At 41.0% G+C, this 25899-nt stretch overlaps 1 protein-coding gene across 13 annotated transcripts in view; it reads left to right on the top strand.

The window, feature by feature from the left end:
• FRMD6 (FERM domain containing 6) overlaps positions 1 to 25899 on the top strand; it is an 84652-nt gene that overhangs the window by 24403 nt on the left and 34350 nt on the right. For 11 of the 13 annotated variants that reach the window (XM_059696195.1, XM_059696267.1, XM_059696287.1 and 8 more), the window contains exon 2: positions 17401 to 17645. In XM_059696195.1, the coding sequence (XP_059552178.1) occupies positions 17547 to 17645 (99 nt within the window). In that variant the 5' untranslated portion in view covers positions 17401 to 17546. Of the gene's footprint in view, positions 1 to 17400; positions 17646 to 25899 lie in introns of those variants that run through there. The other 2 variants (XM_059696301.1, XM_059696293.1) reach the window with 1 other exon arrangement.

Genomic DNA, 25899 nt, shown 5'->3' with positions numbered 1-25899 from the left:
CGGCCCGGGCAGCGGGGACCCGCAGCTGCAGCGGCCCCGCGATCGTGGGCTTCGCTTTAGGCCCAGGCAAGGGACCCCTAGTTCCTGGGACTGCCAGCTTCGACCGTGCCCAGCTCCCATCGCTGGCTCCACCCCTACTTCCTGCTATCACTGGCCAGGGTGGAAAAGGCACCTGATTCTCTGATCATGGCTGGGGGGCAGGGCAAAGGCGGCCCCAGGGCTGCCTTTGCCCTGCCCCCCAGCTCTTAGCTCCCCCCTGGGTTTCCGGTCACTGTCAGTGGTAGGGGGCTTCTTCCTGCTTTCCCTTTCGCCTCCCTGCATTGTGCCTACATATGCAAATTAACCGCCATCTTGTTGGCAGTTAACTGCCAATCTTAGTTGGCAGTTAATTTGCATATAGCCCTGGTTAGCCAATGAAAAGGGTATCATCGTACGCCAATTACCATTTTTCTCTTTTATTATATAGGATAGAGCCTTGTTAGAATGTCCAGAGGAGTCTTTTACTTTGAAGTGTATAGAGTGTGCTTTTGATCTTTTACTGTAAAGAGTGCCTGCACCTTGAGTCTCACTTCACCCCTTTCTACACATTTGGCACATGCACAGTATGTGTATATGTGAGGGTGTGTTCCACTGCCAACGCTACTTTTTTGGGTGTGTCCTGTTAACAAAATAATTTCAGCCCATAATTTTATGTGTGTGGGATAAAAATTGGATTCCTTGCACCTTAAAGTTTTTTCCTGGCTTCATAAACTTTTTTGTTTTTTGCATGTAATTGTACAACTACCAGGGTAGGAGGCAGGTTTTAGTAACATTTGGGTATGTTTACTTTAGTATATCATTTTAGCATGTCTCTTGACTTTAATATCTAAATACCTAAAACATGAACTTTCTGAAAAGAGTCTAGATTCAGTTTCCTACCTGTGGGAATTTTTGAATCGAATTTAGAGAAGAAAAATCCTGGAAGGAACAGCACACCAGGTGCCTGCCTAAAACTAACTGGTGTTCTCTTGCCAGGTCATTGGCTCAAAGGGTCAGTTTCTTCACCTATAAAATTAAGGGGTTGGACCAGATCATCTCTAAGATCTGATCCAGTGGTCAAGTTTTGATTCCATAGCACTTTATTATATTACTTTTCCATTTAGTAGTAAATAGAAAGCCAGGAATTAATATATACACATGCCACTAAATTGTAAAAGCTCCCATAAGAATTCATTAACCACCAAAATATCTAAGGCTTTTTTTTTTCAGTTTAGGGCCATGGAAATAATTGTGTATTAGGCAAAATAATATTTAATAAGGATTATTTTAATGTGTTATAGTTGATTTCATACTTATCCTATCTTCTGTATCTTTTTAAGTTTAATCACTAGTATTTGGTTACAGCATTTTCAGCATCAATACATCTGATTTGTTTTACTTTTTCAAGTTGTGAAATACACACATTGAAGAATGATTATTATGTTTCTGTACATTTTAAACAATAATAGTAATAAAAGAACACCATTGTACTTACTACCAAACTTAAGAAAAAGAATATTTCTCTAGCATCTTTGAAGCGCCTGCCTTTTTCCGAAGACCCCTCCCCCCATGCGGACCCTTCAGCACCACTATTGCAGTTTTGAGGTTAATCATTCCTTTGCCTTTCCATATTATAGTCTTACCATATTCTAGTATATATATAGCCCTAATTGAATCATTATTTATAGTTGCCTGTTTTTGAATTTTCTGTTCATGGAAAGGAATCGTACCGTATCCATATTCTTCTGTTTCTTGTTTTCTTTGCTCAACATTGTTTTTGAGATTTATATTGGTCAATATATAGCTGTGATACATTAATGTTCACTGCTGAATTGTTCTAATGCACTATATTTTAATTATATATTGTATTGCCAATGGACTTTCCCATTTCCAGTTTGTACATTGCATCTCATCATGATTGTTGTTGTTAAGTGCCATTCAATGACATGGGAAAATCCTTGTGCAATGTTACAAGAAAGCTAGCAACTTTCTGAATGTTTAATTCAATCTTTGTTAAAGGCATTATGCACTCTTTGGAAAGAAATGTTCCATGGGAAACATAAGTAAAGTTAATGTTAATATTTTAGATATTATTGCCAGATGAGCATTTCACAGCAAAATTATTATCTAGAAAACTGTAGTTTCTGTGTCAGAGAGTTGAGTGCAAGTCCCATGAATGAAGGAATCAAAGATTTCTTTGTGGAAATTAGAAGCAGATGCTTCTAAGTTGAAGGATTTTCCCTGAGAACAGCACTTTTTGTTGGCGATGTACTGCTAGAAATTCATCTTGGTTGAAAGGAATTTTTGTGCCTGGTTACTAAACCTAATATGACTTTTGAATACAAATGGCTGTAAAAAAAATAGTTTCTCTGGTTTATTTATTTATAAAAACCATACTACAATCAATTTTAAAATTTTCAATTACTGTTGACATACATCATTATATTAGTTTCAGGTGTACACCCTAGTGATTAGACATTACATAATTTACTAAGTGATTATCCTGATAAATTTCACACCTATCTGAAGACAAAAATAGCTATTAGAATATTATTGACTATATTATATTCCCTGTGCTGTACTTTACATCTCCATGACTATTCTGAAGCAACCAATTTGGACTTCTTAATTCCTTCACCTTTTCATCCATTTCCCACAACCACCCTCACATCTCTTGTTTGGGACTCTCTGTGCTTCCTGAACTTGTATGTCTATTTCCTTCATCAGGTTAGGGAAGTTTTCCGTCATTATTTTTTTCACATAGTCTTTCAATTCTTTGCTCTCACTTTTGTCCTTCTGCCACCCCCGTGGTGCAAATGTTGGTATGCTTGAAGTTGTCCCAGAGCTCCCTATACTATCCTTATTTTTTTTAATTATTTTTTTTCTTTTTGCTGTTCCGCTTGGGTGTTTTCTGCTTCTTTATCTTCTAAATCTCTGATTTGATCTTCTCTTTCATCTACTTTCAGTTAATGTATTTCTGACTGGTTCTTTTTCATGGTTTCTAGTTACATTTTTATGTTTCCTATCTTTTTGTTGAAGTTCTCACAAGTTCATCTACTCTTCCCCTAAGTTCATTGAGCATCCTTATAACCAGTGTTTTTTTTTGTTGTTGTTGTTTGTTTGTTTGTTTTAATTAAATCTTTATTGTCCAGATTATTACAGTTGTTTCTCTTTTTTCCTCCCATAGCTCTCCTCCACCTGGTTCCCACCCCTCCCTCTGCCCTTAATCCCGCCACCCACTGTACTCATCCATAGGTGTACAATTTTTGTCCTGTCTCTTCCCACACCCCCCACATCCCTCCCCGCTCCCCCCCCCCCCGAGAATAGTCAGACCACTCCCTTTCTATGCCCCTGATTCTATTATATTCACCAGTTTATTCTGTTCATCAGATTATTTATTCACTTGACTTTTAGATTCACTTGTTGGTAGATGTGTATTTGTAGTTCATAATTTTTATCTTTACCTTTTTCTTCTTCTTCCTCTTCTTAAAGGATACCTTTCAGCATTTCATATAATGCTGGTTTGGTGGTGATGAACTCCTTTAGCTTTTTTTTTTTATCTGTGAAGCTCTTTATCTGGCCTTCAATTCTAAATGATAGCTTTGATGGATAAAGTAATCTTGGTTGTAGGTTCTTGCTATTCATCATTTTGAATATTTCTTGCCATTCCCTTCTGGCCTGCATAGTTTCTGTTGAGAAATCAGCTGACAGTCATATGGGTACTCCCTTGTAGTAACTGATTGTTTTTCTCTTGCTGCTTTTAAGATTCTGTCTTTGTCTTTTGCTCTTGGCATTTTAATTATGATGTGTCTTGGTGTGGTCCTCTTTGGATTCCTTTTGTTTGGGGTTCTCTGCGCTTCCTGGACTTGTAAGTCTATTTCTTTCACCAGGTAGGGGAAGTTTTCTGTCATTATTTCTTCAAATAGGTTTTCAATATCTTGCTCTCTCTCATCTTCTGGCACCCCCATAATTCTGATGTTGGTACGCTTGAAGTTGTCCCAGAGGCTCCTTACACTATCTTCATATTTTTGGATTCTTTTTGTTTTTCCAGTTGGGTGATTTTTGCTTCTTTGTATTTCAAATCTTTGATTTGATTCTTGCGATCCTCTAGTCTGCTGTTGGAACTCTGCATAATATCCTTTATTTCAGTCAGTGTATGCTTAATTTCTAGTTGGTCCTTTATCATAACCTCGAGGGTCTCACTAGATTTCTTGAGGGACTCACTAAATTTATCGGCAGTTTCTAGAAAATTCTTGAAAAACCTTAAAAGTGTGGTTTTGAACTCTATATCCAGTCATTTGCTTTCCTCCATTTCTGTCATTTGTGACCTGTTTCTTTGTCTCTGCATTTTTTATGCTTCCCTGTGTTGATAGAGTGGTTTTCTCTGTTAGGTGTACTATAGGGCCCAGTGGCTCAGCCTCCCCAATTATCTGAGGTGGACACTCTTGGTGCACCCTTTTGTGGGCTTTGTGCACAGTCTTGTTGTAGTTAAGCCTTGATTGTTGTAGGTATCACTGGGAGGAATTGACCTCCAGGCCAATTGGCTGTGAGAATCAGCTGTGTCTGCAGTGGGAGAACTTCTGAGCTGGAGACACCCTTCTGGGGCAAGACTTGATTCAGTGGGGCTTTGGTGCTCACTGAGTCTGCGCCCTGAGTGTGTCCCTTATGGATCTTAGGAGTTGTAATCTGGATGGTCCCACTCTCACCACTGGGTACACTGGCTCTTGGATCTCTAAGGAGGTGCTAATTTAGCCTCTGCCTGAGGCTACCCAGCAGGAGTTATGGAGAGTTCCTCTTCTTTGTTTGGGGTTTGGAGGTGCCCAGATGAGGCCCAGCTGTGAAGCAATGCAAGCTGCTGTGGGGCCTTGGAACTTCTTTTGGAAGTTCTGGGTCTCTCTAATACAGCTGCAATTTGTTAGGTAATTTTCAGCTTGCAAAGGGCCAGGCCTTTCATATGCAAATGCATCTGCACAAAGCTTGGGTGGGGCAGGGTCTCAGGGGATCAACAAGGCAGAGCAAGCAGCTATGGCTGCTTCCCAGTCACCCTAAGAGGCCCCGCATCCAGTGTCCCGTTAATCGCTGCAAGCACCTCTGAGAGAAAGCCACCCTCCACTTCTGCCCGATGCCAGACAGTCCAGTTTCTTTTCGTATGAGTCTGGGTCCCGAGAGACTCACCCGGAACTGGAGTTCAGAGCAGTCAGGAGCTTGAAACTCCCTCCTGATTGAAAAAGTCAACTGTGTCCTCAGTTGCCAGCCCTTTCGGAGTGCGCCTCCGTACCTCTGCTCTTTACTTCCCCACTGCACCTCCTCTGATCTCAGTGTGCTTTTCTCTTTCCTCCTAGTTGTAGAATTTCCACTCAGCCAGCCTTCCTGTGGTTCTGGATGATGTCCGTTTTGTCTTTTAGTTGTATTTTTTAAGTGGTTATGCGAGGCAGCAATTTCTGGTGTTTACCTATGCTGCCATCTTGGTTTCTCCTCTAACCAGTGTTTTTTGAACTCTGCTTCTAGTAGATTACTTGTTTCCATTTTGTTTAATTATTTTTCTGAAGTTTTGCTCTGTTCTCTCATTTTGGACATTTTTCTTTGCCTCCCTGTGTTTGTTTTTATGTATTAGGTAGAGCTGCTAAGTCTCCAGGGTTTGGTAGAGGGGCCTAGTATAGTAGGTGTTCTATAGGATCCAGTGGCAAAGCCTCCCTGACCATCCAAACTCGGAACTTGAGGTATGCCCCCTGTGTGGGCTATACACCCTTCTCTTGTAGTTGAGCCTTGATTGCTGTTGGCATGTCAGTAGGAGGGGTTTGCCCCATGCCAGTCAGCTGCAAGCCTGGCTGTGACCACTGATGTGGATCAGCTGTGCAGAGCAGGACTTATTTCAGCAGAGCTCTGGTGCCCACTGAGTCCACCCCTCCTTGAATGGAGGGTACCAGGCAAGGCCAAGGTGTGAGCCAAAGCCAGCTGCTGCTAGTGCTGGGCCTGGGTCATTTAGGAAGAGATATGGGTCACACTGAGGCCAAATGCTGCTTGTTTGAGAGGTTTTAGGAAATTCTGAAGCTTGAGCCACAGCAGGCCATATGTATGGAAAAGCCATTAGAAACAGCTTGGGTGGGCCTGAAAGTTGGGTGGAGAGGGCCTCAGGGAATCACCAGGGCTGGGCAAACAGTGTGAGCCAGGTTGATGAAGTCTCAGATATGGCACTTGCCTGCCAGCTCTGTGGGCGAGGATTCATCAAAGGAACAATGGCCTCTGCCAGCACTTCTTTCTGGGAGAAAGCTTCTTCTCCTCCTACTACCCCACCTCTGGGGTCTTGCCCTGATGCCCCTGGTTCCTTTAGAGCTGCTGCCCCAGCACTGGAGTTCAGAGGGATGGAGTCCATCCACTGGTCCTTTAAGAGGAACTGCCTGGGACTCCAGCAGCCTCAGTCTCCCTTAGCCTCAATCCCCACTGGTTTTTACAGCCAGAAGTTACGGGAATTTCTCTTCCTGGTACTGGAACCCTGGGTGGAATTCCTAGTGTGGGTCTGGGATCACCTTTCTCAGGGGAGTCCTCTGCAATCAAGATATCCCTTCCAATTTTTATCCACCACCTGTGGGTGTGGAACCAGCCCATTCCCCATCTCTGCCCTACGTACCAATCTCAATATGACTCCTTCTTCAGTTTCCTAGTTGTAGGATTTCTATTCAGCCAGATTTCCGGCAGTTCTGAATGATAGTTGTTCTGTAGTTTAATTGTAATTTTGATGTGGTTGTGGGAGGAGACAAGCACCACATTTACCTACCTGCCATCTTGACCAGAAGTAGTTTCTCTGGTTTAAAACTCGTGAATTTTATCATTGCCTTTGTTCTTGTTGTCTACCTAGCATTTTCCCTCATCTCCCGACTTTCCAAAGATACCCAGGTTTTTCTTTTGATGTCCATGTACTTCAGGAGAGTTAATCCCAACTCTAGCTATAGCTCTAGAGGCGGGCCCTGGGCTGCAAAAGCTGATCTAACAGTTCCATCCCCCAGTGATGGGCGGCTTATGATCTGAGCCATCCAGCAGGGTGAGTTTCAGTACTCTTGTTGATGTGACCACTCTCAGAGGCGCCAGCCTTAAAGTGCAGTGATTTCAAGGCACCAGAAAGAAAGTAGGTCCTGGATGACACCGTGAGCTACTCATCAAACCACAAGCCCACACCCATCCTTCTTCTAGGCTTCCAGTTACTTTGGTTTTTCTAAATTCCCCTTATATCATTTTAACTAGTGTAACTACTAATAGTTGGCACTTACATAGTGTTTGCCTTACAACATCCGGTAAAATAGATATTGCTGTTATTTCCATTTTGCAGATAGGGAAGCTAAGGTGTAGAGAGGTGAGGGAACCGTCTGAGCTCATACAGCTAGTAAATAGCTGACTCAGAGGCAAACCCGAGCAGTCTGGCTCCGGAGTCTAACTTTGAGTTGACTGTTTTTGTTACTTTCAACTTACCGCATCCCAACCAATATATCTTTTTCTATGTTTGCTTTTACACCAGTTGGCTGAACCTGATATACATGGAGACTTTCCTAGAAACTATTTTGCTGGCAGTGTTGGAGAACAGTATTCTTCCATTATGCTGTCTACTAAATTTAAAGACAAAAAAATATATATCCCTTTTCCCCTGTAAATAACATGCAGAAAAAATTCAAGAAGCTGTGGGCTGGGGGAGTGCCTCTTAAAGAACATGATTTTAATCTTAATTGCCAGGAAATGTATTCACATCTCTGATGAGTTTCCAAATAATTTATTCAACACATCTTATTGGGTGCCTCTCACAGACCTAGGACTCCCCCAGGCACGAAAGGCATAAAGATGCGGGTGGATGGTGTCCTTGAGGGGATTCCAGCCCTCTGTGGGGAGACAGACTTGCCAGCAAGTACCACGATGATAAGAGCGCAGGAGAAAGCGTTAGACAGGAGACCCAAGCAGAGCCTATTAACTGTCCTTTCCTTCCCCCCTCCCCCATGTCCCATTATTTCCTGGCTGCCTAACAAAAAAATAACCTGTCATGTATGCTCCACTCTTCCTAAATCATCTGCAAATCATGCAACCATCCAGTTTTACCTCACTGTCCTTGAAATTTTCATGTGCATGTGAATTCCCTGTGCACATGTATTAAAATTTTATTTTCTCCTGTTAATCAGCTGCCCACCGATGGGGAGGCATGCTTCAGTGGCTTGAGTTCTCCAGGGTGTACCAAGATACTTTGTTCTTTGGGAGGTGGGTGGTGGGTGAGATAACAGGCAAGGGAGGATATTCTGGGCAGAGGAAGCAGCGTGGTCAAAAGCAGGGACATATGAGAGCAAGACTCGTTCGGGGGACCTTGAGGAAAAGGGTTGCAGGAATACAAACATGAGTTGCAGAATGGCCACACGGAGGCTGGATGGGACCCGGTGGTGGAAGATTGCTGGGCTTGGAGGGTAGGTGTTATCCTGTGCAAGTGCCATAGCACTAAGGCTGTGAGCTGGGTGCGACATGCAAGGTGGGAGGTGCATTTACACGAGGTCACGCTGCCAGCATTGTGGGGGTGGCAGATTTCAAGAACAGGACGAGACAAGCGCATTCAGAAATCCAGGTGAGAACACAGTGAGGAGCTATGGTAGAGGAGAAAGCCACGAGAATGATAGACTAGGCAGAAGGATGGATTTTTTTTTCTTACTAGGATGGTTTCTAAAATGTATACACATATAGCAACTAAATCTATCCCAACCTTTCCGACCACTGAGGGTCACTTTTGTTAGCCTTCCTCTCCTTCACCTTCCTTGGGTCTTGTGTTTGGAAAGATTGTCTAGCAAAATAAAGGATGTCATTTGTTTTCATTCTTCAAATCTGGCAGTAAAACTAAATGTGCTACCAAAATAAGCATTTAAAAATGATATGAAGTTACTTAAGCAAATGATATTTTCATTTCCTTTGAGGTGTCACCATGGGGAAAGGTGCCAATTTTATCAGGCATTTTTGAAATATTTAAAATAACTCTGAAGATCCCCATTATTTCTTTTATGAACTCCAGCATGGAAGCCACTGTAATTGTTGATTAACGGAGTTATGCTTATTGCTGTTCAGTTTAGAGAGAGCATACCAGAACTGTGCTTTGGAGAAATGTGTTTTTAACCTCAAGTGTAAAAAATAGTGGTGGTTTCATTGCCCCGAGTACCACTGTTCCCATTACCCTTTGCTTTGCTTCTGTAGCAGAGTGAATCAAGCAAGTATGGTCATAGCAGGAAAAAAGCCAGAGAAGGGCACCACTGGGGGACTAGGAGTCAGAGTACCACAGAGTGCAGACTGTTGCCAAAGCCAGAGAAAGGGATTGGTTGAGTTAACTTAAACAAAACTTTGGGAAAATGCCATTTTTTTTTCAGCCACTATAATGTATGACAAATGGACAACACAGTAAAAGCACATTCCGCACATTCTGTAAAAAAACTTTGTGGTCTTTACTAAGACAGCACCGCTCACCCACAAATTAGTATTCAAGATGCGATATTCTCTTGTTGCTGAAAATTTGTCATGAATTAATTGTCTTGTGCTTTGTTTGCATTACATGAATTTATGCATTTTCCCATAAGTTACTTGCTGTGTGCAGTGCTCCTAGAGAACGGTGGTGTCTGAACAGCAAGCAACTCAATCACCTGAACTTTTCGGTTACTCGGCTGTTTTTCTACCCAGAAGGTCTTTGCTAATGATGTATATTCATCATAGTGATTATTCTACTTTGTTGTAGAATGGAGAGAAACTTTAAACCTTAGAGCATTGTGGTTTTTTTCCACGTCAATGTCAATCTTCGTCGCCAGTGATAGTAAACTTTCAATAAATTAATGAATAAGCGTGTCAAGCAGTAAATGAGCTTCTGGTTTGAGTAGGCTCTGTTAGAGGTGACTGGGTCGCAAGTGGCAGGATTAGCGGAAGAGGACAGGTAACTTATTGGCCACTATCTGGGAATTCCTTGGAAAGGTTTCTGGCTTCGGACACAGCTGGATACAGGATAAATGATGTGATCAGGATTCTTTCTGAGCTTCACTTTCCTCTGTGATGTCTTCCTTCTCCAGGAAAATTCTTACCGTGGAAAGATGATAGCCAGCAACCCCAGGCTCATATTCTTCGCGCAAATAGAAATCCAAAAAGGGGAGCAGCCCTCTCCATCCCAACATCTGTATAACATTTCACGGAGGAATTCTGACTTTGCTTGGGTCATATGTGCACCCTTTCCACCAAGCACTGTGACTGGAGAATAGGATACCTGTTAGGCCAGCCCTGGGTCACATCCGTACCCTCCATCGTCTCTCCGCCCATCCACAGTAGGAAACGCTCTGATTGATAGCCAGAAGGGGAGAGGAGCACTCTCGCAGGGGTCCTCAAACTTTTTAAATGGGGCCAGTTCACTGTCCCTAAGACCGTTGGAGGGCGGGACTATAGTTTAAAAAAAAACTATGAACAAATTCCTACGCACACAGCGGCAACAAAAACACCCGGCGGGCCGGATAAATGTTTTCGGCGGGCCGCATGTGGCCCCCGGGCCGTAGTTTGAGGACCCCTGCTCCAATGGAAAGATGGTGCCAAGTAGATTAAAACAGATGTACTCTACATTCCGTTCTTTGGTTAGGCAGCGCACATTTGAACGTACGTAGTCATACACACTTTCTCTTTTTTGTAAATTTCATAAATGAAATTTCAAAGGAGTCACCACCTAACAACGTAACTGTTCCATTTACAACAAACAATACATTTAACTTCCCAATCCCAAAGTAGAAGCACCCCCCCCCCTCAAAGTTTAGTCCAGTCGCTGCATCTGGCTCTGAGTTCTAGAGCTCCAGGTGATATATACAGTGTTCTTGCTGATTAATTGCAGATGTGCCTTCTCATGACTTGGCAACTCATGACTGTTACTTTCATGAGCCTTCCCTCAACAGCCTGATAGCTAATACTTTATGACCATTCTCTCATGTAATCTTTCCAATAATCCTAGGAAGCCAATAGTATAGATTTTACAGCTGAAGAATCAGGCTCAGAGATAAGTTTACTTGCCCAAGGTTATATAGCTAATATTGTAGAATCCAGGTTAAAACCCAGATTTGACTGATTGGGGAAGTTAAGTCTGTCTTCTTAATTAATATTCTATTCATATTGTCTTTAAACACCTGACATCCAACCATAAGAGAGGTGATCTTAAGCTTTTGGCAGTCCCTTATTTATCTACTAGAGCAGTTTGCCGACCACAGTATTAGAGCAATGGTTGGAGGGTAGGATGAGACAGTAACAGTCTGATGTTCTTTCTAGAAGGTTTGGCTCCAGAGGTTGATAGATGTCAACTATTTTGTTTTTTGGATAAAACGGTAACTGCAAAACAGGCCATGAAGTAGAAAGGGTTTGATTTACTTTCCTCTGAAGAGAAATAATTCTATGGTTCCAAAATAGCTCTAGTGAGCAAAAAATGACCCTTAACTTAAGGAAAAAAGACATCCTTATAATACAGAGCATACAATTGAAAGTCAAGTGTCAAGTTGTTTCCAAGTTAGTTTATGTATTTCCAGATGCTCGAATCAAAATATAGGGCTCTCTAGGACAAGCCCCTGGCAATAACGCATAGGTACTTGCGCGAGGAGTTTGGCAATGCACTGCATTAAACTTTTAAGTTTCAAGAAGGCTAACCTTCAAAGCTTTTCTGAAGCCAGAGGCCATTAGACATTCAAGAGGTTGAAAAATTTGACTTCAAGGTTCAAGTCAGGTCTTGAGTTTGGAACTCAATCGCTAACCTTTAGTTAGGAAATTTGCGTTGATTAAGAGTTGTACTGTTACAGTAAGTCCCCACTTAACATCTTTAGTAGGTTCTTGGAATCTGCAACTTTAAGCCAAACAACGTAGAATGAAACTAATTTTAGCATTGGCTAATTGATATAAATCAGAGTTAAATTCCACAACATATTTCTGGTCATAAAAATATCACCAAACTTTTAAAATACAGACCCAGCCGAAACCGGTTTGGCTCAGTGGATAGAGCATCGGCTTGCGGACTGAAAGGTCCCAGGTTCGATTCCGGTCAAGGGCATGTACCTGGGTTGCGGGCACATCCCCAGTGGGAGATGTGCAGGAGGCAGCTGATCGATGTTTCTCTCTCATCGATGTTTCTAACTCTCTATCTCTCTCCCTTTCTCTCTGTAAAAAATCAATAAAATATATTTAAAAAAATAAAATAAAATAAAATAAAATACAGACCCAAAACACTTCTAATATTAAACATGAAATAAATGTGAGTTATACATACATGTAAGAAAGGTTAATACAAACCAGTATGATCCTGATTTTCCAAGCTTATTCCAGTTCAGGGTCATGGGTGGCTGGAGCCTCTCCCGACAGCTTAGGGCACAAGGTGGGCACCCACCCTGGACAGGAAGCCCTTCCATTAGAGGGCCACTCACCCCCAGCCACACTCACTGAGACTGGGATGATGTAGACAGGCCAGTTTACTTCATGTGCACATCTTTGGGATGTGGGAGAACATGAGTATCCAGAGAAACCCTACGCAGGAAACCCTTGGGGAGAATGCAAACTCCACACAGACAGTGGCCCCCACTGGGAATCAGTTTTTTTTCTCAGCAGTGTTGTAATGAAACATTTGAGGACCTCCTGTCCTTCAAAAACAGCTGGATGGTAGGAAGGAGCCCATAATGACTCTCTGTGGAAACCTGTATAGTACGCATGTGAAAATCTAAGGCTAACACGGGCCAAATAAACGAGGTTTATGTGGGCCGCAAAAAAAAAGCTTCAATTTTCATAGAAACGTAGGTTTATTTTGATAGAGACATGCTGAATACAAAGGGCTGAAATAAATGAGTAATCGTTAACATAAAATAATAGAACATTTTAATAGAAGTTAATATTTTTTCTTGAACATTAACTTACCAGACACTGAGTAATTGCACAAATTAATAAGCATAACGCAAATAAACCTATTGTTCAAAATATTTCCTCTTTTGCTCACCAAACAAGTCAGTCCAAGACTAATGATGTGGCAATCGGCTGCTAAAATATTTGCTGCTGGTATTAGTGGAGAGAAATGGTGCACCTGTGCTTAAGGCACGTAAGGGAAATGAATGCAACACGATTATAATAATCAGTCATTAGCGAACGTTGTAGTTCATTATTAATAATTATGTGTAACAGGATATTATAAAAATTAAGTTACAAAATTTTTATTAAAACGTTTCTTACATTCCGTTATATTGGCTGGGCTGCAAAAATATTCATTGTAGGTCACATGCGGCCCATGGGCGGAGAGTTTGACATGCTTGCTGTACAGTATCGGTTCTCACTATGGGTGATTTTGCACCTGAGAACATTTGGCAGTGTCTGGAGGTATTGTGGCTTGCCTTATAATAATCTTATCAAATTACCATCCTTTCAAGTTTTTTTAGGTTGACAATCTCAAAGCTGAGAATTCCCTTTGCCTCCATTCAAAGTGAGATTATATTATGTGGGTAGGAAATTTCTATTGACTTAATTTTTAAAAAATAAACTTTTTATTGTAGACTACTTTTGCATACACAGGAGTTGCAAAGATAGTACTGGGAGTTCCTATATATCCCACATGTACCCTCTCTCATGGCTATGATACATTTGTCACAACTAATGAACCAATCTTGCTATATTGGGAGGGGGGGTGAAGGGGAGCAAAAATAGTTTTACCGTTGTTTGTGTGGAAAATAATACAATAATTAATAAATAATACAAGAATAAACACTGCTTCGTGTACTCACAACTGTAAGCCTACTTTTGCCTTACCCTGTAGGATGAACTAAAGTCCATACTTTTATTCCAAGGTCACCCAGTTTTAAAGGTAATTTCCAAAAAATGGAAATCACTATTGAATGTCCATACTATGTAATGGCTTCCTGATTCTTAAAAGAAATGAAGTAACTTTGTAACCAATGGTGCTTCTCAGGAAATAAGGACTTTATAATAATATGACTTTAAAATCCAAGTGTGGGAATCTTATAGCTTAACATTTGTAAGTTGGGTATTAATAAAGATGGCAAGGTAGAGTTTGATCACTGGTAAAGCTGTTTGTTGTTGCCTGGGAAATGATATTATGATATGGTTTATTCTTTGTAGATAATGTACCCTAAGAAAATTGGACAGAAAAAAGGCTGCCCTCGAATAGGAAATGTACCCCCACCCCACCCCCAGGAAATTTAGGACACAGAATAAGTGGCCAGTGGATAAAAGGCTTATTTCTACAATTCAGATTGGTATCAATTTATTCTAATTCTTTCCCCCAGGACTGTCCAGTTTAAGATTAAATTTTATACCGGAGCATATTAGAGATCTGGTAATTTTGCTATTTCAGTTGAACCTTCTAATCAGCTTTAATGCAGTTCTGGGTAAAGTAAAAACTTAATCCTATCTCTCTTTTAGGGCTTTTTAGTTTGCCATCCTCAAAGCTTTCTAGAAAAAGCAGCTGCTTCTTAAATACTCTGCTTTTGTTAGATTTTCTTCAGTAAACCTCTTTTAGTTTGTTTGTGGGGTTTTTTTACTGCATTAGTTGAACGAAGAAATAACTAAAAATTGTACTCAAATGAAATTTTATAATTAACGAACCTTTGGAAACATCCTAAACCTCAGAATATATTTTTTTCCCCTACGTTTTTCTTTTCATTCTAGAAAGTAGGTCAGGAGAAATACCGCCGGTTAATTGGTTTAATTAGAACTGGAAAATTATAGGAGGAACTCAATTTGAAGTGTAGATTTAAATAAGAAGAAATATACTGGGATTAATATCACTTAAATGTTTGAATTTAAATAAGATGCATTTAAGCATAGCTTATAATTTCTTAAAAGATTTTAATGGCAGAGAGGATTGTAATGTATTAATACAGAGGGGGAAATTTGCCATGAAATGTAATACTTGACAAGGAAATCATTTTAGAATTGTGTTTTTTAAGCAGTATGCCTAAGAATTTTACTCTACAGGACCTTAATAGGTATGTGGTGGGTGGGGGAATATTCTCTGCCCAAGTAAGTTTGAGAAATATTAAGTTGAACGAATTTAAAAAGTTGCCCGCAGGACTTATCAGAGCTTTCAACTATTTCTGAATTTCTCTGAGAGAGTATGTAGCGGGTACCCTGCTTCGCCAATTTAGTTATTCCTAGATCACTGAGTAACATTTTTCAGGAAAATGTTCTGAGTATACATATACATGTGACCTGTTTTAGGAATTTATACTTCACATGTATACTTTCTGATGTGTACTATGGAGGCATTAGATCCAACCCTGTGCTTCCTTCTGTTAACTGAAGTGTGATTTCCAAATGTGACTGTATATCAGAAATAGCTGGGGAGCTTTTTTAAAAGATAAGGTTTCTGGGCCCTGACCCTGACCCTGACCCTGACCCTGACCCTGGAGATTCTGACGAGTAGAAATGTCACTGTGCTCAGGATCTGTATTTATTACAAATGTCCAGGTGACCCCCTGCAGCCAGCACTGGTCCTACGATGGGTGCCTTGGAGCTGCTGAACTAAAAGTGTGCATGACTTAAATTGGTGATTGGATTCGGGTGCAGTGAGTTTGTAGTCATAGAGCACATGGGTCAGCCCTCCCTTCCTGGAGAGAACTGCAGCAGGGACCTCCAGTGGCCTTGTTGAGTGATGCGCTGGCTACAACCTAATGGGAAACAATCGCTATTATCCTTTAGGAAAAGCAGAATACTGCTAAGGGAGCTTTTGGTCGCCGTCCCAGGGAGGGAATACTATAAATAAGATTACCATTTGTGTTTACTTAGTTTGAGTAGCTCCCTTTTGGATAGTATTTTATTTATACTTTAAATATCTTTTTTTATTAATTTTAGAGAGGGGGGGAAGGAGAGAGATAGGAACATCGATTAGAGAGAAACATCTGTTGGCTGCCTCCTGTACGCCCCTACTGGGGATGGAGCCTGCAGCCTAGGCATGTGCCCTGACCGACCGGGAATTGAACCGGTGACCTCTTGGTTCATGAGTCAGTGCTCAACCACTGAGCCACCCTGGCTGGGCATTTATACTTTAAAAGGAAATACTATTTTATATTTATTCATGTGTCATCTAAGAGTATATTCTCTCCCCCCCTCTTGCTGATAACAAAGAATATATTCTCTCCCCCCCCTCCTGCTGATTACAGATGGACATTTAACCTTAAGAAGCAAATCAACCAAGATTCTGTCTCATTTATACTTTGATTTATGTGAGCACTGATAATAGCTTTTCTATTAAAGCTATATGGCTGTAAGTCTCTGCCTGGTAAAACAGTTCTCTATTCCTGGAAATTCTCTTTTGCATCTCACAAATATAGGAACAATGTAAATATAACAGTATTAAAAAAAAGGAACAATATAAATATTGCAAATAGTTTGAGAGGCAACTAGTCTTAACATATCTTCATTGACTAGTGTTATATTAGCAATAAGGTGTGAAGTATTAGACACACTCCTTAAAAGTAGGAAATATCCACCACTGTTTTAAAATTATTCTGCAAGGCCTTGCCAATGCAATGAGACATGAAACAAATAAAAAGACAATTATTGAAAATTGGAGAGAAAATTTTCATTACTTGGAAATAAAATCATATACAGTGAAAATCTGAGAGAAGTTAAAAAAATAAAATTACTATGTTGAATAAACTGATTAGATGTCAGAGATATCCAAAATCTACATTTCTTTTGTATACAAACATACTAGCAGTTTGAGATATACTGTCTTGTTGTTTCTTTCTATTTTATTGGTTGGTGAAATAACAAATAGAAAAGTTGTTTGCATTGTCAAGTTAGAGAATTAGGAGAGGACAGTGCCATAAAAGGGAGAAACACGTTGCAAGGAGGGCACAGCAGCCGTGGTGAACGTCATAGAGACATCCGTTACACCTCCTCGGATACTGCTGATGGCCTGGAGGTCCCTGGCTTCTTCGTCCAGCCAGGCGGGTGATGTGCAGGAGGTGAAAGCCAGACCAAAGTGGTTGAAGAAGGAATGTCATGCCAGAGCCAAGACATTTATTTGAGTTTGTAACTGAAGAAAAGAGTTTGAGAATTTGTTGTTGTCGTTGCAATTTTGTCATTTTGCTTCTTTTCGGCACTCTTTGTTATCTGTCCTGTGAGGCTGAAAACGCCTCAAAGGCAGCTCTGGGATGTGAGGGCTTTACGTTTAATTCCTGATTGGGAATGAAAGTTTTAAGGCAGTCGTTAGTGGGTGAGATGTAGAATGAATTTCAGGGAGCTCTCGTTTATTCTACGAGGCAGCCCTAGCTCTGAGACACGCTGGTCCTGTGCTGCTCATCTCCCTGTCTCTCCTCACCAATCTCACCACCTTGATTCACGCCTGATTTGGGCTTTTTTGTTTTATAGCTGTGAAACCTCCATCGTGCCGCATCATGGTGCTTCTCCCACAGAGCGTGTGATGAGGAGCGGAGCTTGGCTGTGGCGTTCTCGGAAGCAGCGGCGTTGCCGGGGACTCGGAGCCCAGCGCTGACCGCTAGAGAGGCCCCCACACGATGAACAAACTGAACTTCCGTAACAACAGAGTCATGCAAGACCGCCGGAGTGTGTGCATTTTCCTCCCCAATGACAAGTCTCTGAACATCATCATCAATGTGAGTGGATCCCATCTTAGACATGTTTACATAATTCTCTTCCCACCGTGACCACATTCACGTTCTGACTTGGTTAATTAAGGGGTGAAGTTATTACAGAATGAGATCATTAATCTGGCAGGTTGGGGTGCTAAAGTAGTCCACACAGGTATGAACTCTGAATTATGGCTGAAGTGCAGCTGACTTCCATAGCCTCTCACCTAGGGTGCAATTAGAGAATTTTGGCTACTATATTATAGAAAAGCAAACACTGCTATTTTTAAACTTTTGATTGAAATATAATTTTTATTAATATATATAATACTAGGGGCCCGGTGCACGAAATTCGTGCACTGGGTGTGGGGGGGGGGGGCGGGGAGTGTCCCTCAGCCCAGCCTGCCCCCTCTTACATACTGGGAGCCCTCAGGCGTTGACCCCCATCACCCTCCAATCGCAGGATCAGCCCCTTGCCCAGGCCTGACACCTCTGACAGAGGTGTCAGGCTTGGACAGGGGACCCCCATCTCCCCCCGATCACTGGCTCTGGCCCCCGCCCAGGCCTGAGGCCTCTGGCCCAGGAATCATGCCTGGGCAGGGGACCCCCATCTCCCTCTGATCACTTGCTCCACCCCCCGCCCAAGCCTGACGCCTCTGACCCAGGCTTCAGGCCTGGGCAAGGGGACCATCATATCCCCCCAATCCCCGGCTCCGCCCCCCACCCAGGCCCGATGCCTCTGGCCCAGGCATCAGGCCTGGGCAGGGGACCCCCAGCCCCCCGCCCAGGCCTGATGCCTCGGCCAGAGGAGTTGACCCTCATCACCCTCCGATCACCAATCACCGGATCGGCCCTTAACCAGGTCTGAGGCCTCCGGCAGAGGTGTCAGGCCTGGGCAGGGGACCCCCAGCTCCCCGCGGTTGCAGGCTCCGCCCCTGCCCAGGCCTAACGCCTCTGGCCTAGGCGTCCGGCCCGGGCAGCGGGGACCCGCAGCTGCAGCGGCCCCGTGATCGTGGGCTTCGCTTTAGGCCCAGGCAAGGGACCCCTAGCTCCTGGGTCTGCCAGCTTCGACCATGCCCAGCTCCCATCGCTGGCTCCACCCCTACTTCCTGCTATCACTGGCCAGGGCGGCAAAGGCGCCTGATTCTCCAATCATGGCTGGGGGTCAGGGCAAAGGCGGCCCCAGGGCCGCCTTTGCCCTGCCCCCCAGCTCTTAGCTCCCCCTGGGTTTCCGATCACTGTCAGTGGCAGGGGGCTTCTTCCTGCTTTCCCTTTCGCCTCCCTGCATTGTGCCTACATATGCAAATTAACCGCCATCTTGTTGGCAGTTAACTGCCAATCTTAGTTGGCAGTTAATTTGCATATAGCCCTGGTTAGCCAATGAAAAGGGTAGCGTTGTACGCCAATTACCATTTTTCTCTTTTATTAGTGTAGATGAATTTGCTTTTTAAATACTTTTGAGTTGTACCTACACACATGAAATAGTAATAAATTGCTAGCTTTTTAATGTGTTTTGATCATTGTTTTAATAGTAGCCTAAGTCTAGCCAATTTCCTGAATAGGTTGTGCTTATGAACATTGAACTGTTGCTTGTGCTTCATGAGTCAAAGTTAATTCTCTTTAGTTCACCTGGACATTAAGGAGTATGACATTATGTTTTTTAATTGAGTTATAATTTACATGTAACAAAGCATAGGAATCTTAAGCATGCAGCTCGGTGAATTTTTACAAGTGTATACATCCTTGTAACCATTCTCCAACTTGAGATATAGTCCATTGCCAGCACCCCAGAAAGACCTTTTGTGACTCTTCCTAGTCAATAACCTCCACCCAAAGGGTAACAGCCGTTCCCACCTCCATCGCCATAGAGTGATCTTGCTTGTTTCGGAACTCCACGCCACTGACATTATGCGATATGTTCTCTTTTCTATTTGGCTTCTTTCGCTCAACATTTGTCTTGTGAAATTCATCTATTTTATTGCATGTAGCAGTAATTCTTTCTTTTTCATTGTAGTATCATATTCTGTTGTGTGAATATGCCAACATCTTTAACTATTGTTGATGGGTATTGGGTTATTTTAAATTTTGGACTATTATGAATAAAAATGTTAAGAACATTTTATGTGTATGCATATATGCATACATTTCTGGGCTTATACCCAAGAGTGGAATCATGGATCCCAAGGTATACATACGTTTAGCTTTGGTAGAGACTGCCAAACAGTTTTATGATAATCAATAGCCTGCCTAGCATTTTTCAGTTCCTCTCCTTATTATCAATTTTCATTGATTGTATTCTGATGGAATTAAGGGGGGAAATTGCCTTAGTGCTTGCCTTGAATTAGTTTTTTTTTGTTTTGTTTTGTTTTGCTATATGCTACTATATTTTAACCCAATTACTGTATAAAAGAATATTTCTAAATGTTATACTGAATATATATGGCATTTAAATAGCCTTATTAAGCAGTTCAGATGGGGAAAGTTTCTTGCTTATTAACTATTTTGGTTTTATCCTATCACTACAGTTTCTTGATTTACTAATGCAGCCTTGTTTTTGCTTGTAGCAGTTGTCTGAAAATCAAACCTGCCTATTGAGTTAACTTTATCATCTGTTGGGCAGAATTTCTATTGATGAGGTACTCAGGGTACCTGCGCTGTTTTCGATGTATGAAATGACAGACAATTATTTTTGCAGCATTTGGTTTTTAAAAACTAATAAAAATTGGCAACATATCTCTGTTTCACTGTGGACACTGGCAAAATATATTAAAATGTAATTTATTTATATATGTGAGTATGCTATTTCAGTTCTTTTACACAGTTATATAAAAAGGTACCCACTAAATTTTTAAAATATGCATAATCATATAGCATAAGCACTTAAGATACTTCTCTCAATTACATTTCTATCATTTTACCTGGTGGAATCTGTACACGAGTTCATGTGTATTTATATACACACATACAGGATATGATTCAAAAGTTTACTGACCTCAGTTAAGTGGAAGGAAGATTAATCTGACTTCATAAGGAATACTAAAAGCTGACTATAATTTTCTAGGAAATTAATTTGTACTAAAATCTCAGGTGAGGAAGATAATTGTAGAGAACAGATTGGAAGATAGTCAATCTGTTAACTGTTGTACATCAGTGGCTTTAAAATTTTAACGTACATCAGAATTATTTGCTGAGCTCCTTAAATATTCAGACCATTGTACTCCACTCCTTGGAGATGCTGATATAGTAAGTCGAGGTCGGACTCAGGAATCTTCATTTAACAAGATCCCCTAAACTGGTGCTATAGATATTTTAAAGTCAAGCCAGACAGTCAAGCCCTTCATACCCTAATATCATCACAGATCTTACTACTGGCACCATGGATCTTAACATAGTGTCAGATTGTGTTTTTGACATTGTTTTAACAGCCTCGTCCTGAGAATACATAGTAAAGGCAGAGTAAATGTAAGTTGTTAGTAATATAATTATCATCATTGTTGAGAAATGTAAGATTATTCATATTTTGACTCTACATTTTACTAGTTTTGTGACCTTTGGACAAGTTTCTTAAGCTCATTCACCTTCCTCACTTGCATAAGCAACTTGCCCGGTACTCAGCACATAGTAGGCATTTGATTTATATTAACTCTCTTTCTGCCTTCCCTTTATGAAGAATAATTGAGGGGCAGTATGGTAGTGAAAAGTACTGAACTTTGTGAATGTACTGAACACACACTGACCTGAATTCAAATCCCATGTGTGGAAAGTTTATTAAACCTTCCTCAGCTTCAACATCTTCACCTATTATAAATTGGGAATAGTTACCAGTGGTACTGAGTGATTGTGAGAATTAAGGGTTAACATATAGCATAATTTCTCATACACAGATGATAGCTGGTATTATTACTTTCAGTTCTTACTCAGAGATTAATTTTGCACTTCTTTAATTCCCTTCTTTTGCAAAATTAGTATAATAGTTCCTACAGGATCATCAGGACTGTGCACCATATGTTGTCATAACTGAATAGGGTTTGAGTGACAGGGACCTAGGTAAAAATCCATCATCCCCGACTTGCTCTGCACCTTGGGCAAGTTCATTTTTTTTGCTTCAGTTTCCTCATCTTTAAGGAGATAATCTTACTCTCCTTACAGGGACATTGCAAGGATTTAAAGATAGAACCTGCATAAAGCACAGTGCCAGGCACTCTGAGCTGTTTGCCCATTTCAGTTGGGGCGCCTTGTTAATGAGACTCACAGGGAGAGTCTGAACTCTGTTAGGCCTGTTCTTCTTCCAGGGTGTGTAGATCCCTTTGCCACGTCCAGATTCCTCTCTATCAAGCGATTGGACCCAAGGAGGGAGGCCCTGGGCTAAGGAGTGTGGGAACTCCTGACTGCCAGCAACCCGCATTCAAAGTTGCCAGCAAATAGCAGTTGATGTTTGTAGAGTTGTGGTATCACAAATTAACTGTAGCAGAATCTATTTCATTAATGGTCTAATTTTTCATCATTTGTAAATAGTGTTTTAAGCAAAGACAGTTTACTCCCTAACAAGCATAGTTGATAGAATGTTATCTTCTGTAGGTGGGATAAGTTTAGTGTCTTGATCATTCCGAATTCTCCACGAGTTGAACTGATAGGGGCTGTTTTAAATGATTTTAATCAGCAGATGAATATTAAATGTGGAAACTTGGAAAATTTGGGAAATAAAATCATGCCAAATGTAAGAGCCACAAAATTTTTGAGTGATGTAAACTGTGACCAAGAGCTTGTACCTCTTCACTAAGACCAGAGTGAAGAGCTTTTTTGGTTTCTTTTCTGGAACATATTTTAAACATTTCTGCTCAAAACAAACCATTGATATTTAGGATCAAATACTGTTTTTATCAAAAACTTCCATGTAGAGTATATTTTTAGATAATGCCTTAATTCTTAAAGCCTCATACCCTATAGCACTTTTTAAAGTTCCCGTTGCTCCTGAAGATTAAATAATGAACAGTTTCGCAACAGCTATCATGTTGCCGTAGAAGACTCAGACTAAGCCCAAGCTTGTTCTCAGGGCAGGTGAGACTTCGGAGCACAGCGTTGCTAATTGCAGTTTTTAAACAAGAACACTGTGCTTACCTGATAGTTGTTAAAGAGCTTTATCAATATGCTCCCAAGTGCTTGATTTTAACATGCAGAACAAGAATAATAATAATCATATGGGAAGTGTAGAGGAAATGTATAGCATTATTTGAACAGCAGTTACACAATACAATCTAGGTTATGTTTATGGACAGTTTGTGGTTTAAGAATTTTTCTGTGAACTTTTCAGCACATTTTATCCTAAAAGCTCTGTGTATGACATTTTTAGCTACAGTCAAAACTAAGAAGTAAAGGTGCCCTAGGCTCTATTGCATTCTTTTTTATTATTATTATTATTGCTTACAATATTACAAAGGGTACTACATATGTGTCCCTTTTTTTCCCCCGCCCTTGACAGTCCCCTGGCCTCCCCTACCCCCCAGTGTCTTATGTCCATTGGTTATGCTTATATGCATGCATATAAGTCCTTTGGTTGATCTCTTACCCCCCTCCCTCCTACCCCCCAACCCTCCCCGGCCTTCCCGCTGCAGTTTGACAGTCTGTTTGAGGCTGCTCTGCCTCTGTATCTATTATTGTTCAAAAGTTTATAATGGTCTCTATTGTCCATGAATGAGTGAGATCATGTGGTATTTTTCCTTCATTGACTGGCTTATTTCACTTAGTATAATGCTCTCCAGTTCCATCCATGCCGTTGCAAATGGGAAGAGTTCCTTCTTTTTTATAGCAGCATAGTATTCCATCGTGCAGATGTACCACAGTTTTCTAATCCATTCATCTACTGATGGGCACTTAGGCTGTTTCCAGATCCTAGCTATGGTGAATTGTGCTGCTATGAACATATGGGTGCATATATCCTTTCTGATTGGTGTTTCTGGTTTCTTGGGATATATTCCTAGAAGTGGGATCACAGGGTCAAATGGGAGTTCCATTTTTAGTTTTTTGAGGAAACTCCATACTGTCTTCCATAGTGGCTGCACCAGTCTGCATTCCCACCAGCAGTGCACGAGTGTTCCTTTTTCTCCACATCCTCTCCAGCACTTGTCGTTTGTTGATTTGTTGATGATAGCCAATCTGACAGGTGTGAGATGGTACCTCATTGTTGTTTTGATTTGCATCTCTCGGATGATTAGTGACTTGGAGCATGTTTTCATATGTCCGTTGGCTTTCTGAATGTCCTCTTTTGAAAGGAGTCTATTTAGGTCCTTTGCCCATTTTTTGATTGGATTGTTTATCTTCCTTTTGTTAAGTTGTATGAGTTCCCTATAAATTTTGGAGATTAGGCCCTTATCAGATATGACATTGGCAAATATGTTTTCCCACACAGTGGGTTTTCTCGTTGTTTTGTTGATGGTTTCTTTTGCTGTGCAAGAAGCTCTTTATTTTGATGTAGTCCCATTTGTTCATTTTCTCTTTAGTTTCAAGTGCCCTAGGAGCTGTATCAGTGAAGAAATTGCTTCGGCATATGTCTGAGATTTTGTTGCCTTTGGATTCTTCTAGAATTTTTATGGTTTCCTGTCGTACATTTAAGTCCTTTATCCATTTTGAGTTTATTTTTGTGTATGGTGTAAGTTGGTGATCTAGTTTCATTTTCTTGCATATATCTGTCCAATTTTCCCAACACCATTTATTGAAGAGACTATCCTGGCTCCATTGTATGTTCTTGCCTCCTTTGTCAAATATTAATTGAGCATATTGGTTAGGGCTGATTTCTGGGCTCTCTATTCTATTCCATTGATCTATATATCTGTTCTTGTGCCAGTACCAGGCAGTTTTGAGAACAGTGGCTTTGTAATACAACTTGATATCTGGTATTGAGATCCCACCTACTTTGTTCTTTTTCAGGATTGCTGCAGCTATTCGGGGTCTTTTTTTATTCCAGATGAATTTTTGGAAAGTTCGTTCTAGATCTCTGAAGTATGCCGTTGGTATTTTAATGGGAAGTGCGTTGAATTTATAGATTGCTTTGGGTAGTATGGACATTTTAATGATGTTGATTCTACCAATCCATGAACATGGTATGTTCTTCCATCTGTTTATGTCTTCCTCTATCTCTTTTCTCAACGTCCTGTAGTTTTCTGAGAAGAGGTCTTTTACCTCTTTAGTTAGGTTTATTCCTAGGTAGCTTAATTTTTTTGGTGCGATGGTGAATGGGATTGTTTTTATAATCTCTCTTTCTGAAAGTTCACTATTGGTGTATAGAAATGCCTCAGATTTCTTGGGGTTAATTTTGTATCCTGCTACATTGCCAAATTCATGTATTAAGTCTAGTAGCTTTTTGATGGAGGCTCTAGGGTTTTTGTATGTATAATATCATGTCGTCTGCAAATAAGGACAGTTTTACTTCCTCTTTTCCAATTTGGATGCCTTTTATTTCTTCTTCTTGCCTAATTGCGATAGCTAATACTTCCAGTACTATGTTGAACAGGAGTGGTGAGAGGGGGCATCCCTGTCTTGTTCCTGTTCTGAGGGGAAATGTGTTAGTTTTTGTCCATTGAGTATGATGTTGGCTGTAGGCCTGTCATATATGGCTTTTATTATGTTGAGGTATGATCTTTCTACTCCCGCCTTGCTGAGAGTTTTTATCAAAAATGGGTGTTGGATTTTGTCAAATGCTTTTTCTGCATCAATTGATATGACCATGTGGTTTTTTTCTTTCAATTTGTTTATGTGATGTATCATGTTTATTGATTCGCGGATATTGTACCATCCTTGCATCCTTGGGATAAATCCTACTTGGTCATGGTGTATGATCTTTCTGATGTACTGCTGGATCCGATTTGCTAAGATTTTGTTGAGGATTTTGGCATCTATGTTCATGAGGGATATTGGCCTGTAATTCTCTTTCATTGTGTTGTCTTTACCTGGTTTTGGTATTAGGGTGATGCTGGCTTCATAGAATGAGCTTGGAAGTGTTCCTTCCTCTTGAATTTTTTGTAGTAGTCTGAGGAGGATAGGTTTTAGTTCTTCCTTGAATGTTTGGTAAAACTCCCCTGTGAAGCCGTCTGGTCCTGGGCTTTTGTTTGATGGAAGCTTTTTGATGACTGCTTCAATGTCTTCCATAGTTATTGGCCTATTGAGACTTTTAGGTTCTTCCTGATTGAGTTTTGGAGTGTTGTATTTTTCTAGGAATTTGTCCATTTCCTCCAGGTTGTCTAGTTTGTTGGAGTAGAGCTGTCCATAGTATTTTTTAACAATCATT

The sequence above is a fragment of the Myotis daubentonii genome, chromosome 1, assembly GCF_963259705.1.
Source record: "Myotis daubentonii chromosome 1, mMyoDau2.1, whole genome shotgun sequence".
Taxonomy (NCBI): domain Eukaryota; kingdom Metazoa; phylum Chordata; class Mammalia; order Chiroptera; family Vespertilionidae; genus Myotis; species Myotis daubentonii.
This window is presented reverse-complemented; position numbering and strand designations above follow the sequence as displayed.